At 37.9% G+C, this 20,215-nt stretch overlaps 1 protein-coding gene across 2 annotated transcripts in view; it reads right to left on the bottom strand.

The window, feature by feature from the left end:
- LOC127435252 (signal peptide, CUB and EGF-like domain-containing protein 1) overlaps positions 1–20,215 on the bottom strand; it is a 106,776-nt gene that overhangs the window by 2,991 nt on the left and 83,570 nt on the right. For both annotated transcript variants that reach the window (XM_051688553.1, XM_051688555.1), the window contains 13 exons: positions 19,396–19,512; positions 19,071–19,193; positions 18,873–18,992; positions 13,220–13,330; positions 11,000–11,116; positions 9,916–10,074; positions 4,683–4,886; positions 3,969–4,130; positions 2,266–2,433; positions 1,999–2,160; positions 1,681–1,878; positions 1,438–1,590; positions 120–199 (listed from right to left, as the gene is read on the bottom strand). In XM_051688553.1, coding sequence (XP_051544513.1) covers positions 120–199; positions 1,438–1,590; positions 1,681–1,878; positions 1,999–2,160; positions 2,266–2,433; positions 3,969–4,130; positions 4,683–4,886; positions 9,916–10,074; positions 11,000–11,116; positions 13,220–13,330; positions 18,873–18,992; positions 19,071–19,193; positions 19,396–19,512 — 1,874 coding nt within the window. The remainder of the gene's footprint in view (positions 1–119; positions 200–1,437; positions 1,591–1,680; positions 1,879–1,998; positions 2,161–2,265; positions 2,434–3,968; positions 4,131–4,682; positions 4,887–9,915; positions 10,075–10,999; positions 11,117–13,219; positions 13,331–18,872; positions 18,993–19,070; positions 19,194–19,395; positions 19,513–20,215) is intronic.

The raw sequence follows: 20,215 nt of genomic DNA, 5'->3' as shown, positions 1-20,215 counted from the left end.
GCTAAAAATATACACTAATAAGAGTGAAAACATTGGAGACCAGAAAACGAAAACAGTCTTCCGTTATGAACTGCGAAACACTTCCACGTTCAGGAAAAAGATGGACAGTTAATTCTCACTTTTAATATCTCCTGGTGGTTTTCTGAGGCATACAGTCGACCATCTCGAACAATGTCTTCTATGAGTTGTTGGTAGTCCTCTGTAACAACAAACAACTGAAATTAGTATGTGTTTGTGTGTACATATACTCATTATCATGAGAAAATACATTTGCAAAACTGTATTTTTACATTTAAATGAAGAACCGTGCAAAATTCGCTTCAAGGAGGTTGCTATGTGGTTGAAAAATCTGTTCTGAGGGCCGTTTCCCAAAAGCATCGTTAGTCAACTATGGTCGCAAATTCCATCGTTACCAACATAGTTTTGGTGATAGATTTGGTGTTTTCCAAAACCATAGTACCAATGAACATTCGCAATCAGCGCCACAAAGTTGTGTGGTTGGAACTACAACTATTTACCTGTGGTTAGAAGCATAGTTCCTTGTTAGTTTGCTGTGTGGACATCATTTGACTTTGCTGAGGCTTCTATATCTTTTATTCCATATATACTGTTTCTTTCATTCTGTCAACACTTAGACCATGTTTACATGCATTTAAGAAAATGGCTTATTCCAGGGTTTTGCTCAATTTGCTTAACTCAAATGCAGCCGGTTAATGGATTAAAGGCTGTTAAGAGAAAGCACTTTATCACACACGGTTTCTGTCGGAGAACACGTTTGTGTTTATGTTAATGCATAAGTGCCGTTTATGTTTCTGCGCATGTGCATATGTTCTCAAGTGCGTTGGGGGAATCCCGAAGTCTGATGTAAAGGGAAACCCCACTATTGCAGCACAATGTATCTGTCGCATTTCCATAGTGCACGCCGCTTTCGTGTCTTCACGAACTAACGTGGTTCCAACAATGGATGTGCGACATAGTTAAAATGGTTTCAGAAAACAGGCGTGACTAGCTAGTTAATTTCTCTAATGGTGTACCATTAATGGTGGTTAAGCAGTGAGTTACAACATTGTAAAGAATCACTCCCCAAGGTGGCTGCTAGGGCGTTTTTAGGTGGCTGCTAAGGTGTTCTGGGTGGTTGTTGGGATGTTTCTTACTGGCCAAAATTAAAAGAGTCCACCCTCAAGTAGCTATATGATGTTCTGGTCCCAAGATATGGCTCAGCCCCACACACACACATTTTATCATTTGCCAAGTCTGATTGCTTAGAAAAGAAATAGCTCACCTCTCCTCAACAAGCCACTGAGGTATCAACAAACGGTGTAGAGAAAGTTACTTGCCGAAGTTTAGTACTTAGGAAGCACAACAACCAATACTGTATTAAATTTCCCCCTGACTTCTAATGTAAAAGTAAGTGTATGATTGTGAGCTGTGTCTTACCATCATAGGTGACATAAGGAACCTGAAACCCCTTTCCGCTGTTACCCTCGTTGGACTTGAACTGAATCCACAGCTTCCGTGAGCGGGAAGTAAAGGCGATTGGGCGCTCATAAGTCTGGCATGTCTCATAAGTTGTAATGGATGTTGGCAGGGCTAAGAAGAAATGGGAGGTACTATTGAATATTGACTATTTTTTGTTAAATTCCATTAATTTATTCATTAACAGGTTGCATGATGCCATACCACTCTTCCTCATGACAAGAACATCCCCACACTCATCCTCAATGGGTAGGAAGATCTCTGGCACCACAATGAGAATGCGTCTCTTGTTTGGAGGGTTGATGGTCCAGACGCAGTCCACATTAGATGGATAGTCGCCGGGGTAGTTGGGAGATTCAATGTAGCCCATGAAATCTCCCAGCTCACCGCCACATAGCTGATCTAAAGGGGATGACAACAAAAAAACACATGAATTCAATGTTTTCACAGGATCATGTCTTTGGAAGGAACTCTGCATAGTGTTTGCATAATGTTTGGTATTGTTGTGATAGACTTCCTTACTTTTGCAGTGAGATACATTGGTGGCTCCATCGAAATCTGTTGTAGTATTTCCAGGGCAGGTGATACAGTAGTTCTGTCCGAACTCAGACTGGTAGGTACCAGCCGGACAACGGACACAACGATGAGTGGTGGCATTATAATGATGTCCAGGAGCACAATGAACTGCATAGATAGATAGATAGATAGATAGATAGATAGATATCAATGCAAATAAGCACAAAAGCAGGCATGTGCAGATAAAATGTGCTCTTGTTTTGTAGTGTATACCTTTGGCTTCACAATCTCTGAAGGACATGCTGCCCGTGTGTCGGGTCATGAGTCCTCCTCCACAGGGGAAGCACAGCACACGACCTGGCTCAGGCTGGAAGGTGCCCAGCGGGCAGAGCTGGCATGGATGGAAACCATCAGCAGAGAAGTGACCAGCAGGGCACTGGCCTATAACCAGACAAAGAATTGAGTGATTTAGAAACAATCTCCATATGATTTGATTTGACTTTAGTTTCTTTTTTAATTGTTACATTTTTATTGTTTAAACCTCATTTATTTTTAAAAGATAATACATAATATTTCATAGACAACATGAAATCATAACTGATCCTATTTATTTTAATAATCTATTCTGCTTGTCTATTTTAAAAGTTCTGCACTATATTATTTCATGCTGAATATTCTGTTTCACTTGCAAATACATAACAGAAGTGTGTTGACTATTAGAATGTTCATTTGTTTTTAATTATTCCACAAGGGGGAGCCAAAAGGACATTTTTCTCTCCACAACCTGGTGTCAATCCACAGACAACTGATCAAGCATCTTAACATTGCTTAACATAAAATGGACACATCCTAACATCCTCTCTTAAAGAGATAGTTCACCCCAAAATTTAAATTCTCTCATCGTTTACGTTGTGAATTTCTTTCTTTTCCTGAACATGAACAAAGATTTTTAGAAGAATATTTCAGCTCCACAATCCAATTGAATGTGTACCAAACTTTAAGCTCCAAAAAGCACATAAAGGCAGCATAAAAGTAATCCATAAGACTCCAGTGGTTAAATCTATATCTTCAGAAGCGATATTATAGGTGTAGGTGAGAAACAGATCAATATAGTCCTTTTTCAATAAAGTCCTTTTTCACAATAAATTCTCCTCCCTGCCTAGTTGGTGGCGATATGCACGAAGAATGCGAATCGCCAAAAACATAAGAAGAATGTGAAAGTGAAAGTGGAGATTGATAGTAAAAAAGGACTTAAATATTGATCTGTTTCTCACACACACTTATCATATCACTTCTGAAGACATTAAATCACTGGAGTCTTATGGATTACTTTTATGCTGCCTTTATGTGCTTCTGGAGCTTAACATTTTTTGTCACCATTCACTTGCATTGTGAGGGCCTACAAAGCTGAGATATTCTTCTAAAAATCTACATTTGTGTTCAGCAGAAAAAAATAAAGTCTGATTATGACAGTATTTTCATTTTTATGTGAATTATCCCTTTAACATCTCTGAGACCACATTTGTAAAAAGTCTATACAAAACATGCATAACTAAAGCATAAATGAAATCAATTTTCTCGAAATTTGGTCAAACCTACTGTTGCTTAAATGCTTTGTAAACAATTCAGTTTTGCATTTCACCACACATGAGTTGCAGTGTATAGGTGAATTGAATATAATGTAATTTTGAGGTGTGGTTATGTGCTGTCAGTCAAATATTTTATTTCACTAGCGAGCTTTTATAATGATCAGACTTTGCAATGACTAATTGATCCACACTTGGCTCAGTCCTTCATAAGAAAACCACATTTGCATGATAAAGAGTAACTCAATTTCAAAATGTATTGATTAAGCTGGGAGTGGGGAATGGTCCTGCATTTATCAGCCTCAATAATCAATAGGTCTGTCATTATCATTACAAAGCTATTCATTGATTTTGTGTCAAATACATCTGAATCCACACAAAAGGACACACCTCCGCACTCTGAGACGTTTTTAGCCCCTGCGATGCCCTGTCCCTCTGTGCTGGGGCAGGGCTCACAGGACAGCTGGCCCTCTCTGTCCTGATAGGTTCCTGGCACACAAATCACACATTGCTCCTGTTCTCCACTGTAGAATGTTCCCACACTGCAGCTGACTGGGAAACACACAAATCAGTGTTCTTATTGTAAAACAATCTAAAATAAAATAACAAAATAACCAGGAATTAATTAAGTTTTTGATACACAGTATATAATAAAACTGAAAACTTTATAACCCGCTTTCATTAAACATGCTGCCACTAGATAGCGATAACACATCCCTAAGAACATTTAATGCTGTTAAACGTATTCAAATGAGTTAACGCTTTAACTTAGTCCTAAAATAATAAAAACACAATATAAACAAAATAAACTGAAAAACTAAACTAAAACTAAAAACACAGCGCAAACTAAAACTCAACTAAAAGAGTCAAAGAAGAAAACTAAACTAAACTGAAATGAAAAGACAATTTGAAAATAAAATAGAAATAAAAACGAAATTAACTACTACATTAATAATATCCTTAACACAAACACATAGAAATGCAGTTGCAGCACACACCCAAAAACACAAGCACACACACAAGATTCATGCAGTGTTTCATTGCACTTAATTCAGAACACAAAATTTATAAAAACTCAAAAGCTCCATTTCCCACAATGCTCACCGCACTTCCCCTCAGTGTGGACCTGTCCTATACTGCAGGTCTCATCTCCCTCCGTCTGGCGCACGGCACGCTGGGCCACCTCATACGCCGTGCCGGAGAACTGAATATAAAACTGTTGCTTACTGATCGACTTCCTCAGCGTGCGCATTGCGTTCTGCAGCTTCTGTTTGGTCTTCTCACGCACACAATCCACATTACATGATTCTGTTACGGACACACATAAATAAAGATGGATACATTCATATTCATTCTCTTAACAGTTTCCACCAAAGCCACATACTATAGCAGTGGTTCTCAATATTTTTTGGTCACACCCCTCTTTGAAACTAGAAAAACTTTAGCGGCCACAACCACCCTCAGTAGTGTAGTCTAGGCATACGCAGGCATACGCTGAATGCCCACTTATCTTTCTAAAGATTTTGCGTATGCCCACCTAAAATAAGTGATGATACATATGACCACCAGTACAACGAGTAGACTTTTGACCTGGAAACTTTTCAATCTAATAATGCAATGCCGCAGCACCGTTGAGTGAATTGTGAGGTTTTTTATTATTATTATTATTATTATTATTATATTAAAAAGTGTACAGAGATTCTCTCTAAACGCGCACAGAGCAGCAGGAGCGCAACTAATGGCACAGGCAAGACAGACAGTCCAACTAAGCTGATCCACCAATCAGAACATTCATTTCAGAGCCGATTGGATATTTGCTAACCAATCATATTTTCCATTTCAGTAAGGGGCGGGACGTTTTCCAGCATCGAATGCTGATGAACAAGCAACCCTGAAGTAACCATAATTTGTGCTGTAAATGTATTTCCCTGCTAAACGTAAATATATACATTTAAATTTAACTTATGCAATTAAACTTTGTGAAAATACTGAATGTTATTGCACCTGTGCTAGTTTTTGATGCTCTTCGCAGATGCTGGACAACTTTGTCCCGTAATTAAACTGGCGGCCAGAAGTTTGGAATAATGTACAGATTTTGCTCTTATGGAAAGAAATCAGTACTTTTATTCACCAAAGTAGCATTCAACTGATCAAAATGTATCATCAGGACACTAATAACTTGAAATATTACTATTACAATTTGAAAAAGATGTTCAGAACTTCTTAAACTACTTCAAAGAATTCTCATCAAAAAATCCTCCACATGCAGTAATGACAGCTTTGCAGATCCTTGGCATTCTAGCTGTCAGTTTGTCCAGATACTCAGGTGACATTTCACCCCACACTTCCTGTAGCACTTGCCATAGATGTGGCTGTCTTGTCGGGCACTTCTCACACACCTTACAGTCTAGCTGATCCCACAAAAGCTCAATGGGGTTAAGATCCATAACACTCTTTTCCAATTATCTGTTGTCCAATGTCTGTGTTTCTTTGCCCACTCTAACCTTTTCTTTTTGTTTTTCTGTTTCAAAAGTGGCTTTTTCTTTGCAATTCTTCCCATAAGGCCTGCACCCCTGAGTCTTCTCTTTACAGTTGTACATGAAACTGGTGTTTAGCAGGTAGAATTCAATGAAGCTGTCAGCTGAGGACACGTGAGGTGTCTATTTCTCAAACTAGAGTCTCTGATGTACTTATCCTCTTGTTTAGTTGTACATCTGGCCTTCCACATCTCTTTATGTCCTTGTTAGAGCCAGTTGTCCTTTGTCTTTGAAGACTGTAGTGAACACCTTTGAATGAAATCTTCAGTTTTTTGGCAATTTCAAGCATTGTATAGCCTTCATTCCTCAAAACAATGATCGACTGATGAGTTTCTAGAGAAAGCTGTTTCTTTTTTGCCATTTTTGACCTAATATTGACCTTAAGACTTGCCAGTCTATTGCATACTGTGGCAACTCAAAAACAAACACAAAGACAATGTTAAGCTTCATTTAATGAACCAAATAGCTTTCAGCTGTGTTTGATATAATGGCAAGTGATTTTCTAGTACCAAATTAACAATTTAGCATGATTACTCAAGGATAAGATGTTGGAGTGATGACTGCTGGAAATGGGGCCTGTCTAGATTTGATAAAAAATGACTTTTTTCAAATAGTGATGGTGCTGTTTTACATCATGTCCTGACTATACTTTGTGATCAGCTGAATGCCACTTTGGTGCATTAAAGTACCAATTTCCTTCCAAAACAGCAAAATCTGTACATTATTCCAAACCTTTGGCCACCAGTGTACATCAAATGTCTTTTGTGTGTGTGCATTTTACTGCTGTCAGTGGTGCCTTTTTCTTGTGATATCAGATCATTTCAATTTATATCTCTAAGTAGGAAAACAATTTCACTATACACAGATAAGCACATTATAGTATATGAATAATAATTTAAAAAAAAACATTAAAGGAATAGTTCACCCAAAAATGAAAATTTTCTGATAATTTACTCACCCTCAGGCCATCCAAGATGTATCTGAGTTTCTGTCTTCATCAAAACAGAATTTAAGATTTTTAGGATTTCACTTCAGGCCTCCTCCTCTAAACAATGCAAGTGAATGTACTCCATTTTTGATGGCCCAAAATGCATATTTAGGGTGCATCAAAATAATCCACATGACTCCAGTCGACAAATAAAGTTCTTCTGAACCCAAACGATTGATTATTTTTAGAAACAAAACAATACTTATATACTTTTTAACTAAAAATGTTCACTTTCGTACATCTCTGAGACACGCGCTCATGAGAGGGATGACGTAAGCTCATTGGTAAGGTCACGCGTCACGTGGAGGAGGAGGCAGGAAGTGCGTCATTGTTTACAAGAGAAACTTGCACAGACAAAGCACCGTTCACAAACAAAACAGTCCAAAACAATTTCAAAACAATATAAAATAATTAAAAAAAATAATTTCCAAATAATAATAATTAAAAAAAAAACATTACTGCAGTAAATAACTATCCTTTATTTATATGGAGCAATGCCGTTGCATTATCTACTTGTGCTTTTTCTTTAGCAGAAATATATAGGCTGTTTGACTGTCAGGAATTCAAGCCACACAAGTTGTAGTTAGTGAAACCAAGTGCCAGAGCGTTTACTGAGATTCACAGGATTTACAGCTTTTACACAGTGAGATCAATGGTACAGGTGATATCACACAGAAGAGAAGCTTCACAAACTGAAGAGGGATTCACAAGGTTGATGTCCACAGAACTGAAGAAGAGGTAACAGGCGAAACAGCAGGTAAGCACTAAACAGATATCGACGAAGATCAAGAGCAAATACAGACAGGTAAATAAACACTGCGTGAGAGCAGCGCAGTCAAACTAGAGTCCTTTGTGTGAGACTTGACAGTGAAGTGGCGTGAAGGTGAGTTATTTATGCAGGCAGTGATGAGCGAGTGAATTGAGTGCAGGTGCGGTGAATTAGAAATCGGGTGATGAGGAGCGGAGCGCTGAGGAAGGTGCAGAGCCCGAGGGAGGCGTGACAATGACAACATTTTCACACATACCTGAGTTTGCTGGAAAAACAGCATGGGCATAGCTGATGAATTCAGATATCGACCCTTTGTTTCTTTCGATGGTCTGAAATCCTCAGGGGTAAAATGTTCACTGCACACCCTCCAATATTTGAGAGAATGTAGGGGTGTACTGATATCCAGGTTCAGCGCGATAAGCCAGAGCTTCAATCGCTCATGATCATGTATAGGCAATCAATGAAAAGTTAATATTTTTCCCGGCATGCTTTTTCTTTGGGGTTTCTGAAGGTTGGAGCATCCAGGATCCACACACCAAAGGACCATTTTGAACAATACACTTATACAAATGCAAATCTACAGCAAAGACAATTAAACTTTTGTACAGCGCTACTTCTCTTGTAAACAATGACGCGCTTCCTGACTCCTCCTACATTCACTTGCATTGTTTAAAGGAAGAGGCCTGAAATGAAATCTTAAAAATCTTAAATTCTGTTTTGATGAAGAAAGAAACTCAGATACATCTTGGATGGCCTGAGAGTGAGTAAATTATCAGCAAATTTTCATTTTTGGGTGAACTATTCCTTTAATTATTACATAGGCTTTATATGGTAATACAAGATAATATTGCATATTATGTATGTATTAGTTCATTAATTAGAGTAATTTTCATAGTTGCCTAAAAAAGGAACATTAATAAGACCTATAAATTTAAATACATACAGTATTTAACATCAAGTTACCATACCATTTTCTTAGTAGTGTACTGTACACCATGTCAGCAAGAAACTTACCCTAATGATATACATTTTGTAAGTTCATGTGGGACTATAATTACAACAGCCATTTTTTTTCTTATTAAATAGATTTCTTACACATTTTACACATGTACTGTATATAAATGTAAATATATGAATTTTAGTGACTGGGTGCATGTTTTTTTTTTTTGGGGGGGGGAGGGGGGGGTACTTCCTAAATTCACAGTATGCCCACCATTTCAGACACTACTACACCACTGACCACCCTATAAAATGATCGAAGAAAAATATCTTTTGTTTCAGCTTCATCACGGAATTTTTTACATTTAAATATACAACAAAAACTGAATGCATTCTTTTAGTTTAAAGTGATTTGCTGAATAATATAAAGTTATACACTTCATTCAAATGAAAATCTGAATTTTGATATAATAATCTGAATATAATATGAACTGTTTGTCACTAGGCCTTCATTGTTTTGTTATATTCTGTATACTTTTAGTGTTACATAAAAAACTAGATTAATGTACTTTAATATATCAAAATGAGCAATGTTAATATACACAAGATGGACAGATAAGAGGACCGTGATTGTGATTGTCAAACTCCAAAAGCATATAAAGCCACTATAAAGGTTGTCCATATCACTTATGCGCAACTGTACAGTATATGTCAAGTCTACTGAAGCCATTTGATAGCGTTGTGTGAACAACAGACCGAAATGTAAGTGTTAATTCACTAAAATCTTCCTCTTCACCCATTCTAATGTTGCCTGCACGCAAAGCATCGTTTATAAGCACAGCTCAGTGAGCACCTGACACCACATAAGTAGAGAAAGGCTGAGGAATAGAAATCACACATTGGTTCTTCCGTTCTCCCATCATCGTGGTAAATTTGAATGTGAGAAAGTGAATGAGAACTGGGCAGTCTTTCGTGCCCCTACAATACGGGGATGCACCCCACACTTTGAGAACCACTGTACTAGAAAGTCACTATGTAGATGGCTGACATAGTGAACACTACAATTAATGAGTTAAAACTACACACGTGCAGGCATAATGTTACCTGAGGCCTCCTCTTCTTTAATTTCCATCTCAAACTCTGCGGTGATGTGGGAGACTTCTTTGGAAGGAGATTTACGGCCACGTCGGCGCTTTTTGGATGAGTCACACTTCAGATTCACAAATGTTACCTGACAGTCATCGGTGCAGGGAAACTGACCAGCTGAGGAAAAGAAAATAGAAATAGAAAAGAAAAGAAAAGAAAAGGAGAAAGACAGGAAACAGGAAAAATGAGAAGGAAGGAGGAGAGGAAACAGGAAAAAGGAGAAGGAAGAAGGAAATGACAGAAAAAGGGAAAAAGAGAAAGAAAGGAAACAGGAAATTTAGAAGGAAGAAGAAAAGGGAGATAGAACAGATTAGACAGATAAAAAGGAAAGGAAAAGGGAGAAGGAAAGAAAACAGGAAAAGGAGAAGCAAGAAGGAAAGGAAACATGAAAAAGTAGAAGGAAAGAAAATGAAACAGGAAAAATGAGAAAGAAGAAGAAAAGGAAAGGAAAGGAAAAAGGAGAAGTGAGAAGGACAGGAAAAAATACAAATGAAAAGGAAGGAGGAGAGGAAACAGGAAAAATGAGAAGGTATAATGAAAGGAAAGGAGAAAGGAAAAGGAAAAATGAGAAGGAAGAAGGAAAGGAAACATGAAAAAGCAGAGGGAAAGAAAATGAAACAGGAAAAATGAGAAAGAAGAAGAAAAGGAAAGGAAGGGAAAGGAAAGGAAAAGAAAAGGAAAAATTAGAAGGTAGATGAAGGGAAACATGAAAAAGCAGAAGGAAAGGAAAGGAAAGAAAAGGAAAGGAGAGGAAAAAGGAGAAGTGAGAAGGAAAGGAAACATGAAAAAAGAGAAGGAAAGAGGAAAGGGAAAAAGAAAAGGAGAAGAAAGAAGGAGACAGAAAAATTGAGAAGTAAAAAGGGGAAAAAATAAAAGTAATAAGGAGATGGAAGGAGAAGAAACAATAAAAATTAAAAGGAAACCGGAAAATGAAAAAGGGAAGGAAAGGAAAGAAAGATGTGTTAGAGGACACATCTGTTTATCCTTTTATGAAAACATTGATTAAATTTGCAGTGTTTGACATGCTGTATAACAGTCTTACCCTGAAAGCTCTGCTTTCCCATGTCTCTGTGTTTCTCCTTGTTTCGGGGTCTCAGGTGGCACTTGGCATCTTTGATTTTAAAACGTGCTTTCTGTTTTATAGGCTGGGCCAGCATCTCTGATGGACAGGAAACAGGCAAAATTTTCACTTGCACAGTTTGGATAATAATCACGGAAAATTTCAAAATATGATGCCTTTTTGAATTCCAACTTTCAAACATACTAAATCTGTCTTTTGGGCTTAGTAGGCCATTCCAAAGTATTAAAAATGGGAGTATCTAGTTGAGAACAACGAGTCCAAGGTCAGTGAGAGAATTAAAGAGAAATAAAAAAGAAAGTCAAGAAGGGAGACAAAGGTTCAGGAGTTGAAACAAGAATAGACTGTGGTTACGAACTTTTGCTGTCCCTCTAGAACCATACCTATGGTTCATGTGGCGGTTTTGGAACCAGCGGCAGGGGTTTATTATTTTTTTTCCGGAATGTGTGAATCGCGTGTGAAACGTGTGTTTACCCCAGGCCCCGTGTAGAGGCCCTCAGGAGCCGCTGGGGTAGAAACCCGTCTGTGTATTTCAAATCTGTCAGCATATAGATATGCAACCAGCACAGAGTCATTTGCTCAGGTTCATAGCATTCCTATGTATGCCGTCCAACACAAGGAGCAGCGTATGCGTATGCACAAGTATTTCTAAGCAGTCTGTTTGTCTCTCTGAACCTGTCCAAAATCTACAGAATGAACCACATTGGGAATGTCGGATTCTGAGAATGTATAAGGGAATGTCTGGGAACGAGATAGTCCCAGGGTTAATAGTAACGTGTTTGTGGATGTGTGACCTATGTGGTGTTGAACGATAAGACCTGGCCTAATTCTCATCGCAGACCTCTGTACACTGATCAGCCACAACATTAAAAGCACCTGCCTAATATTGTGTGGTCCCCTTCATGTCGCCAAAACAGCGCCAACCCGCATCTCAGAATAGCATTCTGAGATGATATTCTTCTCACCACAATTGCACACAGAGCGGTTAATTGAGTTACCGTAGGCTTTGTCAGTTCGAACCAGTCTGGCCATTCTCTGTTGACCTCTCTCATCAACAAGGCGTTTCCATTTGCAGAACTGCCGCTCACTGGATGTTTTTTGTTTTTTGCACCATTCTGAGTAAATTCTAGAGACTGTTGTGCGTGAAAATCCCAGGAGATCAGCAGTTACAGAAATACTCAAACCAGCCCATCTGGCACCATCAATCATTCATGCGGTTATCTAATCAGCCAATTGTGTGGCAGCAGTGCAGTGCATAAAATCATGCAGATATGGGTCAGGAGCTTCAGTTAATGTACACATTGGCCATCAGAATGGGGAAAAAATTTGATCTCAGTGATTTGGACCGTGGCATGATTGTTGGTGCCAGATGGGCTGGTTTGAGTATTTCTTGAACTGCTGATCTCCTGGAATTTTCACACTCAACAGTCTCTAGAATTTACTCCGAATGGTGCCAAAAACAAAAAACATCCAGTGAGCAGCAGTTCTGAGGACGGAAATGCCTTGTTGATGAGAGAGGTCAACAGAGAATGGCCAGACTAGTTCGAACTGACAAAGTCTACAGTATCTCAGATAACCGCTCTGTACAATTGTGGTGAAAAGAATAGCATCTCAGAATGATATTCTGAGATGCGGGTTGGAGCTGTTTTGGCGGCACAAGGGGGACCTACACAATATTAGGCAGGTGGTTTTAATGTTGTGGCTGATAGGTGTATGTGAACCCTGTCAATTGTCATAAAGATTCTGATGCAGTGTAATGGAGCAGAACATGTCATGCTATATGGCTCGTTTATAGTTGTTCTGTCTGATCTCTGCTAAAAAGGCCAAAGAAACCAAAGAAGCATTCTGGGCAAAGGCAATATTTGGTCATCTGAATCCTTGCACTAAGTACATCAAAAGGATATGTGCAGTACATACTAGATTTTGTAGTGCACCCACAGTTTATGGGAGAGAATGTGGCCCTTGTCTTAGAGCTGTGCAGATGAACCACAGTTTAGTAAAGCAGCAAATAAAGAGGACAGATGTAATAGATACTAGATTTATAGTGCACGCATACAACAATTTTAGTGCCTACATTTTACGTAATGCATATTAAATTTAATAGTGCATATTAGTTTTAGTAATGCATAATCAAGAGGATAAATGGGAATATAATGTAAATGCATAAACGTGTGCACGTATTACCTGTACAGGTTTGCAAGAAGCTACTGCTGGAAGTAGTGATATTCCTCTTCGGTGGGACTTTACCTGGTTGGACAGGCACTCCACAGCTTAAAGTGTAACTGTTTTCAGAATCTAAATAAAAAACAAACACACACACAAACACACAAACACATATTTATTTAAAAAGTTTAATAGATGTTATTGATGCTGCATGCACCTGAGTAATGTTTTGTAGCATGTGTTTATGATGTATGATGTGGAGATAGGTTGTCAGGATGACAAAGCACTGTGATGTTGTCTAGAGAGTCATTGGCCTGACTTTGGCCCGGCCACAAATCATCCAATGGAGTATTTCTGTTGGCATGAGGCTGCAGGCTGCGGGTGAACAGGATTAAAATAGGTTTTATACAGCTTTAGTGCTCACTGTGTGAACCCAGGCAGACTATTATCACACACATAAAGACAATCCAAGAGTCATAAACACATGCACTAGCAAAGATACAAAACTCATGTACTCGTATTCAAATACACTTGGTGTATCAAGCTCTGCTGTTTTTGTGAGTAGACAAACACTTTATTATATGGTAGTCCACAAACCTTTTTTGGTGATCAAGATGGCAAGATTGAGGGTAACATTTACTTTTTAAGTGCATGCTGGTTTCTGTAGTGCATATTTGTTTTTGCAGTTCATATTAAACTGTAATGCATTCCATCTTGTTTGCAATACCTAGTATTGTTATTATACCCCACCAGGACATCCTTACACCACAGCCCATGGTAGTCCACACTTCATTTTTGTCATTTAGATGGCAAGATGGAGGGTAACATTTAGCAACAACACCTACAGCACCCAGTCTTTGCTACCTTGTGCTCACTACATTATAGATTTTGTAGTGCATACTTGCTTAAGTAATGCGTATCACATTTTTAGTTAATAATAGATTCTGCATCAGAAATTTTATTGTAGTTTATACTAGACTGTAGTGCATACTACCTAGAGTGCCCTACCTAGTATTGTAATATACTACCTTGGGTGTACATACACTACAGCCCATGGTAGTCCACAATCTTTATATCAATAAGATGGCAAGATGAAAGGTAACATTTAGTAACAACCTCTACAACACCTTGTGTTTGCTACTTAGTGTGTACCACCAAGTACATTATAGATTCTGTAGTCCATATTTGTTTTCATACTTTGTACTATATTATAATGTATACTACCCTAAAGAACACTATCTTCTATACTAATTCTGCATTCCATTCAACTCAGAAAGTCAGATTTTCCAAATTCCTACTAGGAAAAGTGCAATGGAATGCCACTTGAAGTCGGAATTCAAATTTGGAAACTTGTGCAGAAATGTTCAACTCCAATTTCACCGAGATGCAGGTGCGTAACATCACACAAACATGTCGGCACCCAGGGAGATGAGAAAAAGTGATCAACATTCACTTTTATTAAATAATATTGATAAATGAATCAAAGTTCCTACATTACATGATATTAAAGCTTGTTTAACAAATGTTTGCAGAGACAGGTGTTCAAAACATGGTAAATTATACTCTCTATTTTTATAATCGTACACCTGTAGCACAAATGCTAGTGCTAGGAGATGTCTCTGATGACAGCCTTTCTAGGCTAATGGGAGCGTTCCGTTTTTTTCACTTGCACATCATCTTCCGAGCCTCTGCCAATGGAATGCCTTCATGGTCGGAGATCGGAGATATCAAGTAGGAATATCACACATCCGACTTGAATGGAATGCAGCATAATATAGCACCTAGAGCACTTTTCATTTTAGTGCAAACTTATTTTGTTAGTACACACAAGATCTACAATGCATACTAAATTCTGCAGTGCATACTACTTTTTAATGCATTACTTTTAATGCATTTTCTTTTTAATGCATGCTTGTTTTATAGTGCATACTAGATTTTATAGTGCATTATAGCATTCGTAATGCATACTACTTTGAGTAGTGCATGCTAGACTGTACTGCATACTATGGCTTACAGTATGGAACAGAATGTGTCCCTTGTTAAGAGTTGTGCGGTGCGCAAAGAGAGTGAATCAAGACTTGTCTGAAAATAGCGAAAATTACTAAAGTGAATATGTTTACACTGGGGATGGTTGATACCACTTGTTTTTTTTTTTCGATATGATACCAGTAATTTAAAGTCCAATATCGTCGATACAGATACCAATTCCGATACTTGTATTAAATTGATTTTTTTTTTTTACTTTTCTTTTTTTATTCTTTTTGAGATTTCTTGAGATTTAATGGGTAATTTAAAATATTATTTTTAGTCATAATTCAAGTCATTATTATTTTTAATTTTTTATATATTTGTGAGCCAAAACAGAAAACTATTAGACTTCTGTTCTGTTTACCCTTACAAAAATTAACCATGGTTTCACTACAGTAACTATAGTTTAACCAGTGGTGAATTCTCAGGGCCATCAAAGCCTTCTCTGCTGGCCTAACATGCCAAATAAATAAATATTTTTCATCCTTTCATTCTCAATCACCTTTTTGCCTATGTATTTTTAATTGCTTTCCACTCTTAATTAATCTACAAACAAATAGAGAAAAAATAAAAGTTTATCCAGTCATAATTTATTCCTTGATGCTTACAAGTGAAGTGTGACAACTGTTTCACAAATCACATGCCCGAAGCAGCGCGTGAGTTTGAGCTCCACCCCATCAAGCCTTCAGAATTCCTCAAAAGTGCAAATGAATGGGCAACTAAAGTCAGATTGTCAGATTCATCAGCCAATCAGATTGATTTATTTGTTCTTGGTGGGTGTGATCTTTAGGATATGTCCCAGTCGAGCCCTTCTAGTTAGCCTTGAGTGACGCAATCATGCTTTAAGCGATGTACGTAATATGAACGCGAAGAGCACGAGATCTTGCTGACGAGTCGGCTGTCATCACTGCTGTTATTGCCGTTGAGAAAGAGATCCTTATGGATTTACAAACCTGAGATATTCTGCATGACCGTGTGATTGCTTCATTTATTAAACAGGAAAGGAGGACTGATTTTCACTTCAAGCAAATTGGTAAGTGCTTTTTGCATTGTTATAGCAACAGCAGGAGTTTTCTATGTGTAAATTATTGCTGCTGGACATTCAGTGTCGGATCAATTTTTGAAAAGTAGTGCTGCGTTCCATTCAACTCGGAAAGCCGGATTTTACAACTTCCTACTAGGAAAAGTTCAATGGAATGCATAAGTCAGAATTACAACTTGTAGGCTTGTGCAGAAATTCTCAACTCCGATTTCGCCGAGATGCAGGTCACACAAACATGTCGACACTCAGGGAGATATACAAAGTAAGTGATAAACATTCACTTTATTAAGTAATATCGATAAATTAGTTAGTTTCCACATTACATGATATTAAAGCTTGTTTAACAAATGCCTGCAGAAACAGGTGTATAAAACATTATAATCTCTTTTGATAATCGTACACCAGAAGTACAAATGCTAGCGCTGCAGCATTGTTTATCAGTTGGGTTGCTAGGAGACGTCTCTAATGAGAGTCAAACCTCTGCTAAACTAACGGGAGCTTTTGCAGTTCCGAATATCGGGGAATGGAATGCATTTATGGTCGGAGATATCAAGTAGGAATATCCCACATCCAACTTGAATGGAACGCAGCATAACCGTGTACCCTGACGAAACAAAAATTATTGCAAGCAACATTTAAATCGCAAATATTATTAGATAGATTTTTCCTGGTATTATAGACCTCCTTGGTAGAGTCATATGAAAAATTATGATTTTTGAATGTCTGTTCGGGAGACGTTCATTTCACAAAACAGTCATGCTGCAGTTAAAGTTAGACTTGCTTGAGCATTAAGTGTTGCAAGTTCTGGCTTTTGTGCATGGACGTGTTTTTAAAATGTCAATTGGTATTACTAGTTAGCTGCAACATAATATATGATGCCCAAAGGCATAGGGTGTCTTATTCATTGTGAAACTGTGTTTTCATAATGGCATAAAATCACACTGGAGGCCTAGACTGTAAATGCACAGCCCGCCACTGAGTATTCAGTTAAACCATAGTTACCACACAATTAACCATGGTTACTAATAAAATATTACTGTAGTAAAACCATGGTTTCAGCAAAAAAAACAAAAAAAAAAAAAACATGGCTACTACAATATTACTGTAGTAAAACCATGGTTAACTATTTTATTTAATTATTTATTAACAACAATTACCCACAAACTCATTATAAGAAATGTCACTTTAGATATGTTGTTATTTTAGTGTGAATTTACTCCAGAAACTGTTTCTCTGATTTTCTATCATTACCTCTACAAGGCACTGATCCCTCTTGTTTGAACGAGCCTTGTGATGGCGCAAGTGCTTGTCTGCTCGTGTCTTTCAACATGCATGTTAAGATGGGCAGATGAAGAAATAGTTCCCATCCTGGACAAGTATTTGCTAATATAGCCTAATCCTTTTTATTTCACTTTGAAGCTTATGATTATTGTTCATGTTCATGTTAACCAAATAATAATATCTCTAGTTTAAAAAAAAAAAATCAGAATCGATATTTTTGTGTGAGGATTAATATTTCTGATACAACATCAGTATTGGAAGTATTGATACTTTAGGATCAATCCACCCATCCCTAGTTTACACACATTCCTCTGAGCTGATGGTCCTTGCATAAAATTAGTCAGAGACATGTTTTGGGCATCTAATACCTTAATAACTTTATCAATTCAATCCACAGAGATGACAGATGTCCTACTGAAATACCATAGAAACATTCTGAAACATTTCCAAAAGACACTTGGACACTTTCTCACAGAATGTAAAAATTCACAATGACTGAAGTCCTCTGGTTAGGTCAGTTATACATATTTTGCACTTTATGGTTTGTTTGGTTGTCCAACAGCAGCTATGATGATTCCAAGACACTTTATGAGCACTGTGAGGAGCTGACAGTTCAATTCTCATGCTCATCATCATCAGCCTTTGAGTAATGATACAGGTCTACTTTGTGTAGTGCATTAAACATATGATGCATGACAGTGCTTAAACCAAGCTGTACTTGCCACAACCACCAAAGGCAGGTGAATCAAGAATTTGTCCTCTTGATTGAGTTATTGAGCTGTTTTGTCCTCCCATATTAGAGACAAACAGCGTAGGCGATTGTGTCATTCACAGGCATACCTGATTTTGTTGCTAACATATTTGTTTTAGTGGCAAAACGCGAGGAATATTCTGCATATGTTTTGTCACATGGAATTCTAGAACATTAGATAAACTTCTGATGGTAAATTTCCCAAGATGTGCAAGTTGCATTAGATATATATTTTTTTAATAGATCAGCACGGGTCAAACTATCCTTATTACAATTCGACTTAACTATGGATGATCCTAATAAAGTTACCAGCCTGTTGGCGAAAAACTGTTTAAGTATGTGATGTAAGGTTTGAACCACTAGAGGGCAGCAGAGTGTGCCATGTTATTCGTGCCAGTCATGGTTAATAGAGTGTTTAGCTGAGTAAACAAATATCATCACCAACCATATTTGCAGAAAAGTCACCAGACTTACAGTTCATAATGTACATTATGTGAAATAATTCAAGCAACACAAATCAAACTGCAATGAATACTGAATTCATCAGAAATAAGACAAAATTAGGTACTGACCTGCCAGGAAAAGGGCATTTGACGGACAGGACAGTGAACACACTTCCCCTCCACCTGTCTTGGAGCAGCTGAGCTGAGCGCGAGGTGCCGGTTTCCCATTCGGGCGGCATTTTACCGCCTCTGATGGACAAACGAGGTACAGTTACCATGGAAATTTAAAATATTATGGGATATTTAGGAAATGAGACAAGGACTTACCAACACAGTCTTTCTTGTTCCAGTGGAGCTTTTGTCCAGGGGGACACACACACTCGTAGCTGCCCTGTGTATTCACACATCCGTGTTCACAGCTCCCGTTATTAATACTGCACTCGTCAATATCTGACACACACATACACAAACAAACAGATAAGTTTAGTATATTAAACAAACATAACCTTCCATTTCTGCTTTTTTGTTGTTGTTGTTGTTGTTGCTCTCTATTTGTCATTCAGTATCTTCCAGTCCTCAGCCATTCACTTTTTCACCCTCCCCCTTAAATATTTGATGAGTATTTCTATGTGTTTGGAGATTGTGAACTCACCACCACAGTGTGTTAGTCCATAGAGGCTGTAGCCTTTGTGACACACACACTCGAAGCTGCCTGGGTAGTTGATGCATATGTGGTCACACGTCCTCTCGAAAGAGCACTCATCAATATCTGTGACAGAGGAATACACAAAATCACACACACAGTAGCATTAGAACTTGGTCCCACTATGGTAATTTAACCATCAGTATCCTACAATACAAAATCAAGCCTGACTATTTTACTATTGCTTGTTGCACACAGCCTGTACACCACTTAACCAACACATCCCTCAATGCTATCCATTCAGAGTAAATAAACACACACATACACACATCCAACACACTGATAGCCTGGAATAGGTTGGTATGGTGTTTTGGTTAAGCTTAATAAAATCATTTCTGTTTGTTCTCCTGCTCATGCTGTGACATGCTTTCAGGAATCTGCCACCATTCACATCCAGGAAAACTCAAGTAAATGCACACACATGAGAACACATGCTGCTACAATGCAGCATGCTTGCCAGCATCCTGACCAAACAAAAGCGAAAGGTTTCGGACAGTGTGTGTAAACTGCTTTTCAATGGCAGGAAATAAGCGTGTCTCTATATTGCCCAGTGGCTCAGTTGACATCAAGTCTATCCTATGACTTTCAAGCTTGTGTGTTGGTATCTTATCCAGTGACTTTTAAGCTCAAAAAGGACAAAATAAGTCTGATTTTTGGTAGGTTCCTCCCATAAAGATATTTTATAGCTTCAAAATACTTGGACTATAGTGCACAAATCAAATTAACTACTTTTATAGTGCTTTATGGTGTTTTTTTGTTTTTTTTTTGT

This window comes from Myxocyprinus asiaticus, chromosome 45, assembly GCF_019703515.2.
Source record: "Myxocyprinus asiaticus isolate MX2 ecotype Aquarium Trade chromosome 45, UBuf_Myxa_2, whole genome shotgun sequence".
Taxonomy (NCBI): domain Eukaryota; kingdom Metazoa; phylum Chordata; class Actinopteri; order Cypriniformes; family Catostomidae; genus Myxocyprinus; species Myxocyprinus asiaticus.
The sequence above is the reverse complement of the archived record's forward strand: the minus strand, read 5'-3'. Positions and strand labels throughout refer to the sequence as shown.